This window comes from Oscarella lobularis, chromosome 5 (assembly GCF_947507565.1).
Source record: "Oscarella lobularis chromosome 5, ooOscLobu1.1, whole genome shotgun sequence".
In the NCBI taxonomy this organism is placed as follows: domain Eukaryota; kingdom Metazoa; phylum Porifera; class Homoscleromorpha; order Homosclerophorida; family Oscarellidae; genus Oscarella; species Oscarella lobularis.
Window position 1 is genome coordinate 71,791 of NC_089179.1, and position 16,113 is coordinate 87,903.

The 16,113-nt window shown below is 49.5% G+C and overlaps 4 protein-coding genes across 7 annotated transcripts; 2 read left to right on the plus strand and 2 right to left on the minus strand.

Moving 5' to 3' along the window:
* Nucleotides 1-19: 19 nt before the first annotated feature.
* On the minus strand, nt 20-16,100 carry LOC136186985 (clustered mitochondria protein homolog). Of its 4 annotated transcripts, none has more exons than XM_065974483.1 (40): nt 15,750-16,100; nt 15,537-15,696; nt 15,378-15,482; nt 15,119-15,328; nt 14,982-15,066; nt 14,727-14,805; nt 14,629-14,675; nt 14,531-14,577; nt 14,422-14,481; nt 14,357-14,376; nt 14,209-14,301; nt 14,072-14,163; nt 13,952-14,019; nt 13,874-13,899; nt 13,771-13,818; nt 13,652-13,724; nt 13,544-13,602; nt 13,453-13,493; nt 13,264-13,397; nt 12,921-13,111; nt 12,699-12,861; nt 12,448-12,510; nt 12,330-12,388; nt 12,195-12,269; nt 12,077-12,147; nt 11,945-12,017; nt 11,819-11,885; nt 11,710-11,762; nt 11,486-11,530; nt 11,359-11,419; nt 11,185-11,299; nt 11,059-11,135; nt 10,890-11,002; nt 10,778-10,835; nt 10,508-10,728; nt 10,329-10,454; nt 10,152-10,273; nt 9,999-10,092; nt 9,824-9,943; nt 20-134 (listed from the first exon to the last, which is right to left on the minus strand). In XM_065974483.1, exons 1-40 carry the CDS (start codon nt 15,996-15,998, stop codon nt 120-122), a joined length of 3,678 nt encoding a protein of 1,225 aa, XP_065830555.1. In that variant the 5' UTR covers nt 15,999-16,100; the 3' UTR covers nt 20-119. The 4 variants fall into 4 exon arrangements, with proteins under 4 accessions (XP_065830555.1, XP_065830552.1, XP_065830554.1 ...); XM_065974480.1 differs by having other exon boundaries at nt 12,699-12,867; XM_065974482.1 differs by having other exon boundaries at nt 12,699-12,864; nt 15,750-16,099.
* Nucleotides 150-3,262, minus strand: LOC136186992 (uncharacterized). Its single transcript, XM_065974491.1, has 11 exons — nt 2,958-3,262; nt 2,745-2,849; nt 2,605-2,697; nt 2,496-2,555; nt 2,422-2,438; nt 2,314-2,359; nt 2,204-2,255; nt 1,915-2,133; nt 1,794-1,858; nt 1,016-1,741; nt 150-960 (listed from the first exon to the last, which is right to left on the minus strand). The coding sequence occupies exons 1-11, from the start codon at nt 2,991-2,993 to the stop codon at nt 346-348; spliced, it is 2,034 nt and encodes a 677-aa protein (XP_065830563.1). The 5' UTR covers nt 2,994-3,262; the 3' UTR covers nt 150-345.
* LOC136187069 (uncharacterized) lies at nt 4,149-6,115 on the plus strand. The gene is made up of 2 exons (XM_065974580.1): nt 4,149-4,592; nt 4,805-6,115. Exons 1-2 carry the CDS (start codon nt 4,274-4,276, stop codon nt 5,998-6,000), a joined length of 1,515 nt encoding a protein of 504 aa, XP_065830652.1. The 5' UTR covers nt 4,149-4,273; the 3' UTR covers nt 6,001-6,115.
* Nucleotides 7,213-8,898, plus strand: LOC136187070 (integrase/recombinase xerD homolog). The gene has a single exon (XM_065974581.1). The coding sequence runs from the start codon at nt 7,315-7,317 to the stop codon at nt 8,788-8,790; it is 1,476 nt and encodes a 491-aa protein (XP_065830653.1). The 5' UTR covers nt 7,213-7,314; the 3' UTR covers nt 8,791-8,898.
* Nucleotides 16,101-16,113: the final 13 nt, after the last annotated feature.

Below are 16,113 nucleotides of genomic sequence, written 5' to 3' on the forward strand. Positions count from 1 at the left end.
ATGGTGGTCACGTGTGCGATTGCGCGTACACGAATAAATGCTCTACAGTTAATCAAAATACGATATACAAGTAAGAGTGATTTTTTGGTACTATCAATGTAACAGAAGTTTATGGATATTCAAACACGTAGAGACTGCAAGAGAAAAAATAGGAAATAAACGCAAAAAAAACAAATTCTCACGTGAGACGGAAAATGAAAAACTGGTAACGTACCAGAAGAAATTTCAATCAATTCCGATGTGCGCATGCACATCTTTCCCTTATCAACTGACTAATATGCTAAAACTATCTTAATTAACGCAATACATACATATAATACAAAATACAATACACGTTCTCACTCGTCACGCCTGTGAATCCTCAGCTGCGCGAATCATCCGTCCAAGTCGAGACTTGTGCCCCGCCAAAAAGTATTGATCATGAATCATTTTCATCTCTTCTCCCTTCTGTGAAGGCCACGCAATGTTATGATTCAGTTCCAATGGATAGCAGCGCCCCTCCGACTCTTTACATGCCCAATCTAGATCAATTATTCTAACAGAACCGTCTTCGGTGACGACAATATTGGTATCTCGAAAGTCGCCGTGAACAAACCCTTGACGATTAAAAAACGACAAGGCATTTTCTAAAGAGGCCACCACTGCTTTGGCCTTTTCTATACGAGCAGTTTTGTCGTTGAGAAACGAATGCAACGTCGTACCCTCCACTTTTCCCATTACCACCATGGTATAGAGCTCCGTTGAAACATGAGCCAAGAGAGGTGGTGCAATGTTATTCTCGAAACAGCGACGATGAAATGTCTCCGGGTAGGAAATGCCTTTCAGAAACTTTACAATAACGGGTTGCGGTGTGTCTGCTGCTTCCGGAAGTATGGCAGTCGCTTCAAACACCTTCTCACTCAGAGGTTTCTTGTAGAAAATAGAAGAAACAGACTGACATTGGGTAACAACTGGAAGAACCTTTACATAGGGAAAACAAATTAGCTCAAAACTATCTTCTATGTCCTCTACTTACCACCGTCTTAGGAACTTCCTTGAACTGGTCCACGAGTTCCGAAACGGCTTTCAATCCAGCATAGAGTCCATTGATCACAGTTGAAGCCGCGTGATTGAAGTCGTTCCTTTTTTCGTACAGCTTGGAGCGAGCTATATCCCCCCCACGTGACCGAATCACGCCATCCATGACCACGACATCGGCTCCAACGGTCATGATAAAGCACGGATGAGTGTCGCAAAATTTTATCCTTTTCTTCTCAAGCGACTTCATGAAGAGATCAAAGTACGCCAATCCCTGTGCACGGGCTCCCTCAAGGGCTTGCTTGGGCTCAAGGGCTTTCATGCCCTTCTTGGTAAGCTTCAAAGACTTGAATTCACAAATCAGCACAGGCACAGGCACTCCTTTGATGATAACAAAAATAGCTAAATCAGCAGCATTGGAGTCCGTTTCGTTTAAAGACGACACTACAACGGGAAACTGCCTCTGAACTGCGAATCCAGCGAATCCAGCGTCGTCCAGAAACTCCGAAAGATGATTAAGGCACTGGGCAACATCGCCTTCGGAAAGAGCATCACGCAATGGCGGAATGAGATGATCCAAATCTGGCTGCGGAGGAGCGGCGATGAACGAAAGGAAACCTTTGAAAAACGGAGCCGCTGGCACGAATTTTGAAAGGCGGGCTCTAAGGAAATCATGTCGCTTTCCCGTGTTCGCGAATATCGCTGTTTGTTCAAAACAAGTGATCTGTATAAATTCATTAGGCAATAATTAGCTGACTCACTGCCATCTACCGTACCTGCAGTGGTGAACGACGAAGAGATGAGTGAAGAGGCCAAGACTCAAGTCTGCTTTCCTCCTCATCTAAAGAACCCAACAAATTCTCACGTGAGACGGAAAATGAAAAACTGGTAACGTACCAGAAGAAATTTCAATCAATTCCGATGTGCGCATGCATGTCTTTCCCTCATCATCTTCGTAAATCAAAGAGCAAAAGTAAAATCCGTCCGATTTCGCTTTAACCGCTTTCTCTTCCTGCAAACTACATACGCCACCCCCTGAATGATACAGGCACATCCAGGTCGTCTTCTTGAAAGGAGACTCAATGACGCATCGCTTAAGAACGCCACGTCGTTCAGCTAAGCAAGAAAAAGAAGATACGGTAATAGTAAAAGAGAGAGAATTTACTCTCTCTGTCTCTGTACGTACCTTCTTCTAATTGAATCCTTGGGAGGCTATCATTGCCCCCAGAGCTAGCCGTCTTAATTAATTAATAAGCGCCAATTGTAAAAAAAAGTATGCACTCTTCCTGCTCTAACCTGTGCAATGCTTCTATCCTCCTCAGAAAGAGTTCTCGGGCGCTTTCTGGAAAAAAAACATATAAGGCTATGACCGCCGTGAAAACGCGCACACAAAAAACAACAGACTTTGTTTGCTCCATTTCCTACAAAAGAAGACCTTACACTTCGCTGACCAAAGAGGTACTACAGTGAATAAATACCTCGTCGTTTTCATCATCATCATCATCATGACATTTACGCTTTCCCTTCTTCTTTTTCTTCTAAATATTCCGTTGAAGATCCTCAGCAAGACATTGAATTGAAACTTACCGGCTTCTGCGCAACGAGGGCCTTCTCAACAGCTCTATCCCCCTTGAAACAGTTCAAACTGCTTCTTTTCTTCTTCTTCTTCGCTGTCTTGTGCTGCAGAAACATACGTAGCACATCTCAACACATCTAAGCCTATTTACTTGAGGAGACAAGTGTGCAGACGTCGGCTCTTCTGCGTCACCCTCGTGCCGCCCTGCTGCTTCTCCTTCTTGAAGAACCCTCAACCAATGCATGAAATAACTGAGCTTAGTTAAAAAGGAACAAGACAAAAGTTATTTTTAGTCCCAGGTCCACGCCCACAAGACTCCGCGCGCGCAGTGCATTGTGGGACAGAACAGAAGTGAATTTCGTACAAAGAGGCGAGCGAAAAACACAAAGGCAGAGAGCATTTCGTTCTTGATCGGGGCTCGATTACCGCGTAGAGGAAAGAATGACGCAAAACGGCGAGACTAGGTCTCTAGAAACTCAAACAACTTGAATGCGATCTTACAGAAAAGAGTTCGAGTGGATGGACCACGGATACGATTCCAAATTGAAGGTGAGTGCGGTAATGAGCTCTTTTGTCGTCGTTCGCAGGCGCTTGGAGTGAAGTCGGGCGATCGTTCGACCAGAGATAGAGAAGGAGAGGGATGTGCAACTCTCCCTTATCACGTGACTTTTCCTGGTCAGAGGATTGAAGCCGTTAAGTCCCGTATTGCCTCGTATTGAAGTCCACTTCCTCTGATCCGCGAAGCCGTAAGTACTCAGCTGCCTTTCCAAAAATGTTTCTTCTTTCATAAAATCGCGCGATAAATCTGTTTTGAGGGCGTGACAACCGTTTAAGGCCCCAAATCGCCGCCAGCGAGGACTAATTGTACTTTGCACCCTTTCGCGATGTCGTCATTGTCGTTTTTTCTAAACGTTTTGTGCATTTAATAGCCAAGTCGTGGCGCTAGCGAATGCTGGTAAAAGGCGGCAGACGTCGGCACGTGCTAAAACACGCAATCTTACAACGGCATAAAAATAGGAAGAGCCCAAACAATAGCACCATTCGCTTCCTAATGTGTGACTCTTTCAAACAAAAAAATTCTAACAAAATTGGACATTGCGTTTGAGCGTGAGAGGGTGCAAAACATGACCACCAAGACACGCCCAATACGGCGTCTTTTTACGCAATGCGTCGAAACAGCGACTGGTTTCTGCCGCCTTTTACCAGCATTCGCTAGCGCCACGACTTGGCTATTAAATGCAAAAGAAAGTTTAGAAAAAAAGACAATGGCGACATCGCGAGAGGGTGCAAAGTACAATTAGTCCAAGTTCGCGGCGATTTGGGGCCTTAAATGGTTGTCGCGACCTCAAAACAGATTTATCGCGTGATTTCATGAAAGAATGAACATTTTTGGAAAGGCAGCTGAGTACTTACGGCTTCGCGGATCAGAGGAAGTGGACTTCAATACGAGGCAATACGGGACTTAACGGCTTCAATCCTCTGACCTGGAAAAGTCACGTGATAAGGGGGAGTTGCACATCCCTCTCCTTCTGGGAAGTTTAATACAGGTTAAACGCGGTTGATATCTACCGCCATAATGATTTAAGGCGCGGGCGGTCTCTGGTATCGCCATTCGCCGCCTTCGCGCAGTCCGAATTTTTTCTCTCTCGCAATTTTTTCTCTACGCGTTTTCAACCGTACATGGCTGATCAGAATCAAGCTGACGGACAACAGGGACAAGGCGGACAGCGTCAACAAGGGCAGGCGCCGCAGGGACAAGATCATCCGGTGGCCCCGCCGCCCCAGCAACCGCCCGTCCTACCTCAACCGCAGCCGCAAGCGGCTCAAGCGCCGGCACCCGCGCAGCCGCAAGCGGCTCAAGCGCCGGCACCCGCGCAGCCGCAAGCGGCTCAAGCGCCGGCACCCGCGCAGCCGCCCGTTTCAGCGCCGGCGGTCCGTGTACCGATGCAGGACTTCGTCGCGCAAATTGTGCAGCAAACCATGGCAGCGTTGAGGACAGGTAATTTGGGGCGACGGGCGCGCCGGGTCCAAAGATCGAGCAAAACCCCCTCCCTTCCCTCGGCTTATTGCCCCCACCTGGCGACCATCTCGCCGACGCATCGAGTCCGCGCCCCGTTCTCACGTCGGGCAAAGACGTTTAGCGTAGAGCCCCGCCCCGTTTGCGTCCCGTTCCCTTGCGAAGCGTCGGATAACGAGGCGTAACTCTTCCAGACGCTCCCCGGGGGGATCGTTTGCCTGCGCAGCCCCAACAGGGGCTCCCGCCGCATCGCGTCGCGAACGCGCCGCCGCTTCAGCAGCAGCAGCAGCAACACCAGCAACAACAGCCACTGCAGCAGCAGCAGCCGCGACAGCAACAGCAGCAGCAGCAGCAGCAGCAGCCGCGACAGCAACAGCAGCAGCAGCAGCAGCAGCAGCAGCAGCAGCAGCAGCCACCACAGCCACCGCAGCTACCGCCGCCGCAACAACTGCAGCCACAGCTGGGAAACCTGCCGCCGCCCGGCCTCCTTCAGGGTTTGCAGGTGGAGCATCACGCTCCGCCGGCAAATCCTGTTGGGCAGCTAGAGCCGCTCGCGGACAATCCGGCGTGGTTCGAGGCGCTAATGCCGCTGGCGAAAAAACCACGCCGGACGACGCCGCCTTTTTCGCTGGGAAATTCCCTGGGCGTAGTCCCAGGGCGCGTCGTTGACAAAATCGCTGCGCGCGAGTACGTCGATCTGGCTGAGCTGCTCCCCGACAATGCGGAGTTGCTGCGGCGCGAGGGGGAGCGAGACAAGTGGCCCCTGGCCACAGCGGGTTCTCGTTCGTTGCGTCGCATCACTTCTATTGCGCAATGGGTTCACGCCTTCGCGGCTTTCGCCGCGGTGGAGGTGTCGCAGCGCCCTAGTCGGGCTTTAGAAATGCTGGGCTACATACGGCTAGTGGTGCGCTTAACGGAGAAATGCCATTCGCGCAACCCGCTGGGGTGGCTCAGCTACGACACGTTCTTCCGTCAAAAGGCGGCGGCGGAGCAAAACCTGTCCTGGGCAAAGCAGGACACAGACCTCGTCACGGACCACGTGCTGTCCCCTGAGGACGCGGCGTGCTCCATTTGCGGCGCGGGGGATCATAAGGCGGCTGTCTGCTCGTTGCGTCCAACGGAGTCGGGTGCGACGGCGTCTCCGCGCGCGGCGGCGTTTCCTAGCGCGGCAGGGAACGCGGGCTCTCGACGCCCTCAAAAAAGCGAGCCGTGCCGGCTCTTCAATTTTGCGCCGACTGGCTGCGGCTATGGCTCGCGCTGCGTCTTTCGCCACGTATGCGACAAGTGCGGGAATAAAGGTCATCGGGCGGCGGAGTGTCAGGCGACGGGGAAGCAGCAGCAGCAACCAGCGCCGCAAGGGCCTCGGGCGCAGTCACCCAGACCCCAATAGAACCGCACGTAACTGCCCCGATTAGCGTTCTTGTTTTGTGTTGGGCTCGTGTTGCCCCGCTCCGCATGCAGCGGCTTTAATCGGGGGCATGCAATAAACCGTGTCTTGCTGGTTACTAGAAACGTGTGGTCTTTCGGAGGGCGCGTACCGTTCGTGGCAGGCGCTTGAGGCGTTGGACGCCGCGAATGCCGCAACAGATCCAAGCTCGGAGATCTGGGACACACCATCCTCGTCACCGGTGGTTCCACAGGCTTGGGCGGATAGCTTACGGCGCCACCCCGACCAACGTTTTACCGCGTGGCTGCTGCGCGGACTCTCCGAAGGCTTCCGAATTGGCTATGGTGGCGGGAGTGGAAAGCGAGCTCGCGCAAGCCGCAACTTGCAATCCGCGCGGGAGCACCCCGCGGTGGTAGACGAATATCTCAACGGCGAAATTGCGGCAGGCAGAGTGGTGGGCCCGGTACCGGACGCTCAGACGCACTTGGTGCGCCTGAGTCCCTTTGGTGTGATTCCCAAGTCCGGCCAGCCGGGTCGGTGGCGGCTCATCGTCGACCTCTCGTCCCCGCGAGGCAGCAGCGTCAATGACGGTATTCGCCCCGAATGGTGCTCGACGAAGTACATTCGGGTCGAGGACGCTGTACGGCACTGTTGGCAGTTGGGCGCCGGGGCAGCATTGGCGAAGCTGGATATACAAAGCGCCTACCGCATAATTCCAGTGCACCCCGCGGATCGCCATCTCCTGGGCATGCGATGGCGAGGCAGGGTGTATGTGGACACGGTGTTACCGTTCGGCTTGCGTTCGGCACCGGCGATTTTCTCCGCAGTAGCAGACGCGCTACTGTGGATCATGTACGAGCGAGGCGTCCGCGGGGGCATGCACTACTTGGACGACTTCCTCTTCATTGGCCGCCCGCAGTCCCAGGATTGCGCGCAGCAGTTGCAGGCAGCGCTGCGGGTGTGCGAGGAGCTGGGTGTGCCCGTCGCTCGCGGCAAGATCGGAGGCCCCAGCACAACGCTTGTGTTCTTGGGAATCGAGCTCGACACCGTGGCGGGAGTACTGCGCCTGCCGCAGGAAAAGTTGCAGCGCCTACGACAGGAGATCCGGCACTGGCAGGCGCGGAGGGCAGGAACAAAACGGGAGCTGCTGTCGCTCATCGGGTCGCTACAGCACGCAGCGTCCGTCGTACCGGCAGGCCGCTCCTTTACGCGCCGGCTGATTGACGCGTCCAAGAGCCGTCGTCAGCTGGCTCAGTACGTTCGCCTAAATACGGAGGCAAGGGCTGACCTGCAGTGGTGGAGCGCGTTCCTCGAACGATGGAATGGCAAAGGCTTCTTTGCTACACTCGCAGCGGAACCCCGGTTCGTCGTGGGGACCGACGCCTCCGGCTCGTGGGGCTGCGGGGCCGTATGGGCGTCGCACTGGTTTCGTTGGGCTTGGTCGGCTCCGTGGGCTCCCCTCCCGATCGCACCAAAAGAGCTTCTGCCGGTCGTACTCGCGGCGGCGGTGTGGGGCGAGAGCTGGTCGGGAGCGTCGGTTCTCCTGGAGTGCGACAACACGGTGGTCGTGGCGGCGGTGCGGTCGGGGTCAAGCAGGGACGCGGCGCTTATGCCGCTCCTGCGTACGCTTCAGTTCTTTGCGGCGCACTTCGGGTTCGCATGGAGGGCGCGACATATCCCGGGAGAACAGAACACCCTCGCGGACGGGCTCTCGCGCAACGTTTCTCCCGCCACGCTGAGGACGTCTTTTCCGCAGCTGGCCGCCGCGCCGACGCCGATCCCAGGGACGCTGCTGGAGCTGGTGACGCCGCCGGGATTGCCTTGGAACGAGCCGCGGTGGAGGGAGCTCTTTCACGATACACTGCGCAAGGTGTCGCGGACTCCACGCGGAGATCGTACGCCTCTGGACTACGCCGGTTCGAACGTTTTTGCCAGCAGCTAGGTTTGCAGGGTCTGCCAGCCTCGGAGCGCGTGCTCTCGCTATTTTGCGCGGCCCTGGCAAGAGAGGGATTAAGATACGCCACAATAAAGTCTTACCTGGCTGCGGTTCGCAATGGGCAAGTCGTCGCGGGCCTGGGCGATCCGTTCGCGACATCTATGCCGTTGCTTGTTCTCATGCTAAACGGCATCAAGCGAGAACAAGGGCGGCCAGCGGCGGATCCCCGTCTCCCCATCACACCGGTGATTCTTCGCCAGCTGCGGGCGGTGTGGGGACAAACGCCCCATCGATGGGACTCGACAATGCTGTGGGCGGCATGCACGGTCGCCTTCTTCGGTTTCTTGCGCGCAGGCGAGTTCACCGTCGACTCGGTAGCGGCGTTTGATCCCGAGCGTCATCTTTCGCCAGACGACGTGTCGACGGATTCACTGGAGAACCCGTCGTTCGTCAAACTGCGGATCAAGCAGTCGAAGACGGATCCGTTCCGTCGCGGCGTCTCAATTGTCCTAGGACGAACACACGCGGACCTCTGCCCGGTAGTCGCACTACTCGCTTACCTGGCTCGCCGTCGCTTCGCGCCGGGTCCGTTGTTTACGTTCGAGAATGGCGGAGCGCTATCACGGGCGGCGCTCGTCGATCAAGTGCGGCGAGCTCTAACGTCAGCAGGTGTCGACGCGTCTCGCTTCGCGGGCCACAGCTTCCGAATCGGAGCGGCGACGACGGCAGCGGCGCGCGGACTCGACGACTCAACGATCCAAACGCTCGGTCGATGGAAAAGCGCCGCGTTCACGCGCTACATTCGTCTAGACGAGCAGCAGCTGGCGCGATACAGCCGCGCGCTGGCTACAGAGTAAATAGCATCCGAGGACTCAGGAGTCCAGCGCGCGTTAGCGACGCAGACCGGTTCTTTGTTGCATGTTTTTTGAGCGTGGCGAGTTCGTTGTTGCGTTCTTCGGGCGAGTGGAGAGCGTACGAGGGTGTTGGTTAGGTTAGTCGCGCCAGCAGGTTCCCACGGGCGGAAACCACAACTATGCTAAGTGGGTGTGGTGTTGATCCCGTCTTGGGGGACGTCGCTCCGGCCCCGTTGGGACCGATCGCGACGGTCTGTTGGGGGCTCGGATTCGGCTTGGCTCGAATCGGACCGACGTGATCGGCGGCGAGCTGGGCGGAAACGTTCCCCCCTAGCGCGCGTTAGGCCCAATCCTGAGCAGCACAGGGCAACTCAAGGTAAGATATATCAAGGGAAGTTTAATACAGGTTAAACGCGGTTGATATCTACCGCCATAATGATTTAAGGCGCGGGCGGTCTCTGGTATCGCCATTCGCCGCCTTCGCGCAGTCCGAATTTTTCCCACCCTCCCTCCCTTGCTGCTCCGGGGGCCGCACCCGCTTCTCCGTCCTTCGGACGTGACTCGCCGCTTGGGGGGCTCGGATTCGGCTTGGCTCGAATCGGACCGACGTGATCGGCGGCGAGCTGGGCGGAAACGTTCCCCCCTAGCGCGCGTTAGGCCCAATCCTGAGCAGCACAGGGCAACTCAAGGTAAGATATATCAACTATCTCTGGTTCGACGTTGGCGCGTTGGGTGCTTCGTGCATGCGCAGTGCGAACTGTGCGTGCACACCAAGGAGCGTCAGGAGCGTCATCATAGTTAGTCAGGTGACCTGACCCTTCACGTGACCCTCTTGTAGTACAGGCAATAGCGAAAGCACGTGTGCGATTGCGCGTACGAATAAATGCTCTAGTTAATCAAAATACGGTATACAAGTAAGAGTGATTTTTTGGTATCAATGTAACAGAAGTTTATGGTGGATATCGCCCGAATTCAAACACGTAGAGACTGCAAGAGAAAAAATAGAAAATAAACGCAAAAACATTCGAAATCTTACTTTCGTGCTGACAGATTCCACTCCCTTCATCTCATTCACTTGCCTCTGCATGCGCACGGCTTCGTGAGTGAGCACATTCAGCACTGCGCTGCTAGTTTGCACCCTTTCGTCATTAGGATTCTTGAAGAAAAAGAAAATTCAGAAAAATTAATTTCTCTTCCGCCCCCAACCATACCTTCTCAGAATAGATCGAAAGCGTTTGTCTTTCCTCGTCAATAGCACTTCGATAATCTCCCAAATTGGCGAGAACACGAGCAACCAAGTGATGACTAAAAACCAATTAAAATACACCACGAAAAAAACGCGTTTTTTATTTATTATCGTTCACCTTGCCGCCACTTTATCAGAATCAGACCCGTAGAACTTGGTATAAATTTTCAACGAATTCTGAGCGAAGGCAAGTGCAGATTGAAATTCTTTAACACCAAGCAAAATCGCCCCAATATTTTTCTAAGAAGAATAAAATAAGTGTGTATCTATGTATCTATTTTCTTATTCCCCGTACGTCCAACTCCGCCAAAGACGGATGATCATTCCCAAAGAGAACCAAACCCAAATACCGAGCGCGATAGAGAAGCTTCAAAGCGACGTCAGTCAATCCAGCAGCATTGCAATACAAACCCAAATAAATCTAAGAAAAAATAAATTCCCTAATAAATCAATTAATTAATCAATATCCTCTACGTAGGCATTAATTGTTTCCGGATCATCGACGCCCTGCATGCGTTCGAGAATGAGCACGGTTTTACGTTGATGCACAATGGCCTGTTCCACGTTTTGCTGCGAGAACGAGATCTTAGCCAAAAGCCGGTGAATGGACACCGTCATAGAGAAAAAGGGACCGTAAACGGACTCGCACATGGGAAGCAAATCCACGAGAAGTTCTAGGGCAACTTCCGTGTTGCCTGCACCGAAAATTAGACAGAACACAAGTAGTTGATTTTTCTTTCTTACCAGATGCGAGCTGTTTCGTCGCCGTGTCCCAAATACCGCCTAAAACGGTTTGATCAAACTAAAAGAGACGATTCCACTAAAGAAAAAATATCAATTTTCAATAAGGACTTACGTCAGCGGCGTGAATAGTTCGAACAAGCGGAAAAAATCGCAAAACGTCTTCATCGTCGAATGGAGGACGCGTAGTCGATTTAAAATCGTAATTTTTCGCCACTATCTGTATGCCTAGGTAAAGACAGATCAAGAAGATCTCGCATTGACATTGACGTCTTTTTCCTAACCTAGAAACTGACACACTCGCCGTAGCAAGCCGATTCTCGATATACCGTACTTCGCGACAGCATCACCAACATTCAAACTTCAAAATAAATAAATAAATAATCGCTATTCACACGTGAGATTCTTACCAATCGTCGAGGGAATATCCAAAGTAGGCTTTCACCTCTTCAACCAATTTCTTCCATAGTTTCGTCGGCGTCAAGGAAACCCACGAAGGATCGCCTTTCTTCAAAACTGATGCAACTGATGCATGTTTATAAATAAATAAATAAATAAATAAATAAATAAATATCGTTTTTTACCGGCGTCCTTTTGCTTTTTGTTCTTGCTTTTTTTCGAAGGGTTAGTGCTACCGGGGAAGAGCTAAAAAAACGAGAGAATTATTTGCTACGTTACCTAGTAACTAAATATTAAATATTTCTGTCGCACAGTTTCTCCTAATCGTGGCTGATGAGGAAACTTTCCACAGGAACCCTAAAGAAAATCAATTGCACCCCTGGAGCTCTATTTTTTCAAATCAATTAAATTAAATATCATAGTAACCATTATGAGGAAACGATTAATAAATACATTATAGGTAACTGCTAATCATAAAGGGTTTTCTACCCCTGGGCTCTATTTTTTCAGAATGGGGTACTCTTATCGCAACTTACGACGACGCAGTTGAGGAAACGAGCCGCGGACATTGCCAGCTGCGACTCGGGGACTGCACACGCAAAAAGAATAAAAATAATACGAAATATTTGACTTTCTAATCCTAACCTTTCTGCAATTCCGTTCTCAGAATGTGCTTAGCACTACGACCCAGCATCTCACAAATCGCGATTTTCTTAATTAATTAAAATAATAAGATAGATGATAATCTAACGTGTTGTACTTTCTTCTTACAAAAACGTAGCTCAATTTCGAATTTTTCTCAATATCAACGGCCAATTTTCCCATGTAACGAATATTGACTCCACTATTAATTAATTAATTAAAAAGTCCCGACTCTCTACGCGTTTCTTTATATCTTATTACCCGCTGTGAAGAACGGAAGAGAGCCACTGTCCATCATAAATGACTACATTCAATTGCTCCATACTTTCCACCTATAAACCCGTATATTCCTTATAAGGAAAAACCGCTCTATCCTTACGATTTTCTTCAAGATCGTGTTCAAAAGAAAATCGGAAACTTCTTGAACCATAAACTTATCCTTGTGCAATTCCTCCTACAATTAATTAATTAATTAATTAAATAATTGAAATTCGCCTCTAAGAGAATCTATGACCTCTGTATCGGCGAGTTTCGCACTGCTATAGATATCCGGATTGAAACAAATTGAAAAATCTGCACGAAATCGTCTCGTCGGGGAAAAAAGGAAAAAAAGGTATCTAACAATTTCGTACCAGTGCTACAACTAGATCCGACTCTCGATGCCGCCTTAGCAACGATATCAACAGACTCCGCGCCTAAGAGAATTGTCTACTTCGAATCAGATGAATTCGCGTAATAAAAGAGGATCGACTCGAATTCAGGGAGTTGTGAAGTAGAACTCGATATATGCAGCGTACTAATACGTCATCTCCACGTGCAATAAAGGAAGTGACGCTCAGAGGATACTGCATGAAGGAACCCGGATGCGGAGGGCGTGTCTCACCGTCAATCTCCACCGCTTGAAATTGATTCGTCGTCGGCGTCGTTTGATGATCATCCGGGTCCTCCGCTCGAACCAAAGTCATTTTTTCTTCTTCTTCTTCTTCGATTTCTTCTTTCTTTTCAGCACAAACATCTGCATCTTTTTCGTAGCTCTTATCCCCTGTCTCCTTCTGTGAAAAACCTGCATTTTATATGAGTTTTCTCGCTCTCGCCTTTCGCTTACCTGTTTCGACTTTATGGCTTCGGTGAAACCAACCGCAATCGCTTTCATAAACTCGCTATGCTTCGACTCAACAAACGCTTCGACGAGCTCCATTCGATGCCAAAGAATTTTATGCGTGTGAACAGGAAATTCAAACTCGGAATCATCGTCTTTCTCCTCTTCCTTCGCAAACGGGTTTTCAACCCTTGGAACTAAAGAAAAGTAGACTGGTTCTCACAAGGGGCAAACGTAGCGTCAGCGTTGCTGACGTCACAATGCGTTTCCATTGTGACGTCGGGAACGCCGACGTCACAATGCTCTTTTATTGTGACGTCAGCACGCTGACAGACCAGGCTTCTCGCACCGTGAAGAAAATTGACGTCAGGAACGTACATCCGATACATATTCGTCAAATAGAGTCTCCCATCCGATCCTATCACTCCGCTGACGTCAGAAGGACAGCGCATCAAAAGCGCGTCTCCTTCCTCATTTTGAACCCTAAAAAACGAGACGAGAAATTCGTCTAGCATGAAAAAAAGACCGACGTCTTTACTTATGAGGTCTAAGTCTCAGCACTTCGCAAAATTTCTCAAGCTAAATAATAAAAAATTTGAATTTAATCAATCGCCCCATTTTCGCCTTACACTTTCATTCTTTCCTGACTTTAAAGGACTATATTCCTTATCCCCCGGCAAAATAAACCCTAAAAAACGTCCCTTATAGACGCTACGCAACTAGAGACATTCCTATACCGGGAATAACAGACGCAACTAAGACTGTGTGACCGCGATGACAAACGAGAGTCATAAGAAAAGGCTGGACTTTCTAGAGAACAAAATAAGGCTCCCACTAATCAATAAAGCGTTCCTACATCCAGATTAAGGTTATTCAAAAGCCGATTGATATTGAAATCGGCTCGCTACGTAGTAGAAAAAATTGAATTTTACCGCACGGGAAGAAACGATTTTACTTACAGCAGCTGCTTCAGCGGCTCCCTCATCTTAATTAATTAATTAATCAATTAATTAGAAACTTATCTGAATATTTATCACCTGTGAAAATTTCCTTTATATCTGCTACGTAACTCAGAACGACGTTATTCCACAAGTAGACTTTGTCTCTATAAATAAAAAATTCAAATTCAAAAATCATAAAAAGTGATCTTAGCTCACTTTCTCTCTTGGTCTAAGAAGGGAGCGGAAATCTCGCCTTCGACCGCCGCTACAGCTGTATCTGTAGCGAAAGACAAAAATTCTTTCGTAATCTACACAAAAAAATTAAAATTGAACATTCAAAATTTACGCCGCACCGTCTCCAAATATCGAATTTTGACGACATTTTCTTGAACGGTTTTCGGGGTCAAATCTTTGACGCGCAAAATTTCCTCAGTCCAAGAACGCCCCTAACGGAAAAATATTATTTAACCCCGTATTGTTGTCAATAAATCCTCCCAGCACCTGGCAATAGCGCAAATTGTCTAAAATCAATAATAAAAACACGTCACGTGAATATTCATATATACCTTGTACTCGCGTATTTACGCCCGGATAATGAGGCTGTTGCACGTTTATCCAGCTACAGTCTTGACACAGTGTTCCTTTTTTTAGTTCTATAGTGTGGGTGTGGCTAACCTTCGTTCAAGGAAGATGGCATCAAATTCAAGGGATCGGCGTTCTTCCTATAAATTGAGTTTACGCAATTTATTAATTTTTGTCTATAAAGTACGCACGTCATTTTGAAAATTCGATCAAACGCTTTCTTGAAAGACGGAATCACCTAAGACAGGATAAAGTACTAATAAATTGGTTATTCTGGATATTTCTCTACCTGTGACAATAGGCCAATGAGCGTGTACGAATTGTAGGGACTTTCCGCCGGCGTAGGATCAAACACAGTGTTCGTACACCTGAGAATAAAAGACTTATCATCCCAGTACACTTGGTCCTAATGACGTAACGTAACGTAACGTGACCTCTCCAAATATGGTCAAGAAGAACGATGATGTCACAAAGGCAAGCAACCAATCAGGAGAAGATCTTACGTTACATTACGTCGCTAGCGTAAATCGGCTTTTAGACGCACTTATTGAGAAAGAAACCAGACGAAGTAGCAGTGATATGATGCGCAACACCATCGAGCCGAGTCACAACAAGATAGGCCAAATCGCCTGCAAGAAAAAACTCAAAAAATCACCAAAATAATTTTCTCGGATCTCTAACCCCTTATTCTTCGTTCTGGCGGCGGCGGATCCCAGCGACTGTACCACAAATCGAGTACGCATCTCGATGACGTCGATGCAGTGACGTCACATCGATCTGAGAACATGTGAGCCAATGAAACGCCGTCCGTTTCCTGATTAGGCAGTATCCAATCAGGTGGCAGACAATCACGAGTCATTTTAAAAGGAGCGCTAAACTTCTTCAATTTCACTAATATAATATATAAATAAATAAATAAATAAATGATTAAATGTCTTACTTGGTATATCATTGACTAGAGATGAAGAGTGAGCGCGTCTGTCCCAATGCAGAAGATCAGCTACATGTTTCAAGTGAGTATTCACTTCAGCTACATTGTATGGTTCTACACACAAAATATATATAACATATAAGTACTATTAATTATTTCTCTTTGTACTTTCAATGATATGAATTTCTTTTCCGTCGTTGAAATCAACGATGTCCGACAGCTCCACTTCGCGTCCATTGACAAAGACAGAGAAACACGTTCTATAGCAGACTTCTGGACGTTCGCAAGCAGGTTGAATGATTTCTGAGACGAGCACGGGTGGAATCACCTAAAATCAAATCTAAAAATTTTTCAATTGTTTTTTGATGTCGTCCCCCGCACTTCTATTGTTATTGGTTTCACGGGTCCCGGACCGCTGATGGTCACGCCCACAACTAAATAATCTGCCGGTTTCACGTCTTTCGCTTTCGCGTCGTTTTCAGCCTTTGCATCGGTGGCAGATTCGACGATCGCTTGGTTCGACGCTTTTTCGATGGAGTGCGGCCGAGAAATCGACGAAACCGCAACGTCGTCGACGAGTTTCGTTGCGACGTCGTCGTCGTCGTCGCCGTCGCGCCTCAAATCGTCCATTGGAGAGAGAGAGATGGAAAGGCACGTGGCCGCTTGGAACTAGCTGAATGATGATGATGCAAGCGCGTACGCGATCGCTCAAGTCCTCTCCACGTGAGAGACCCGCCCGTGACGA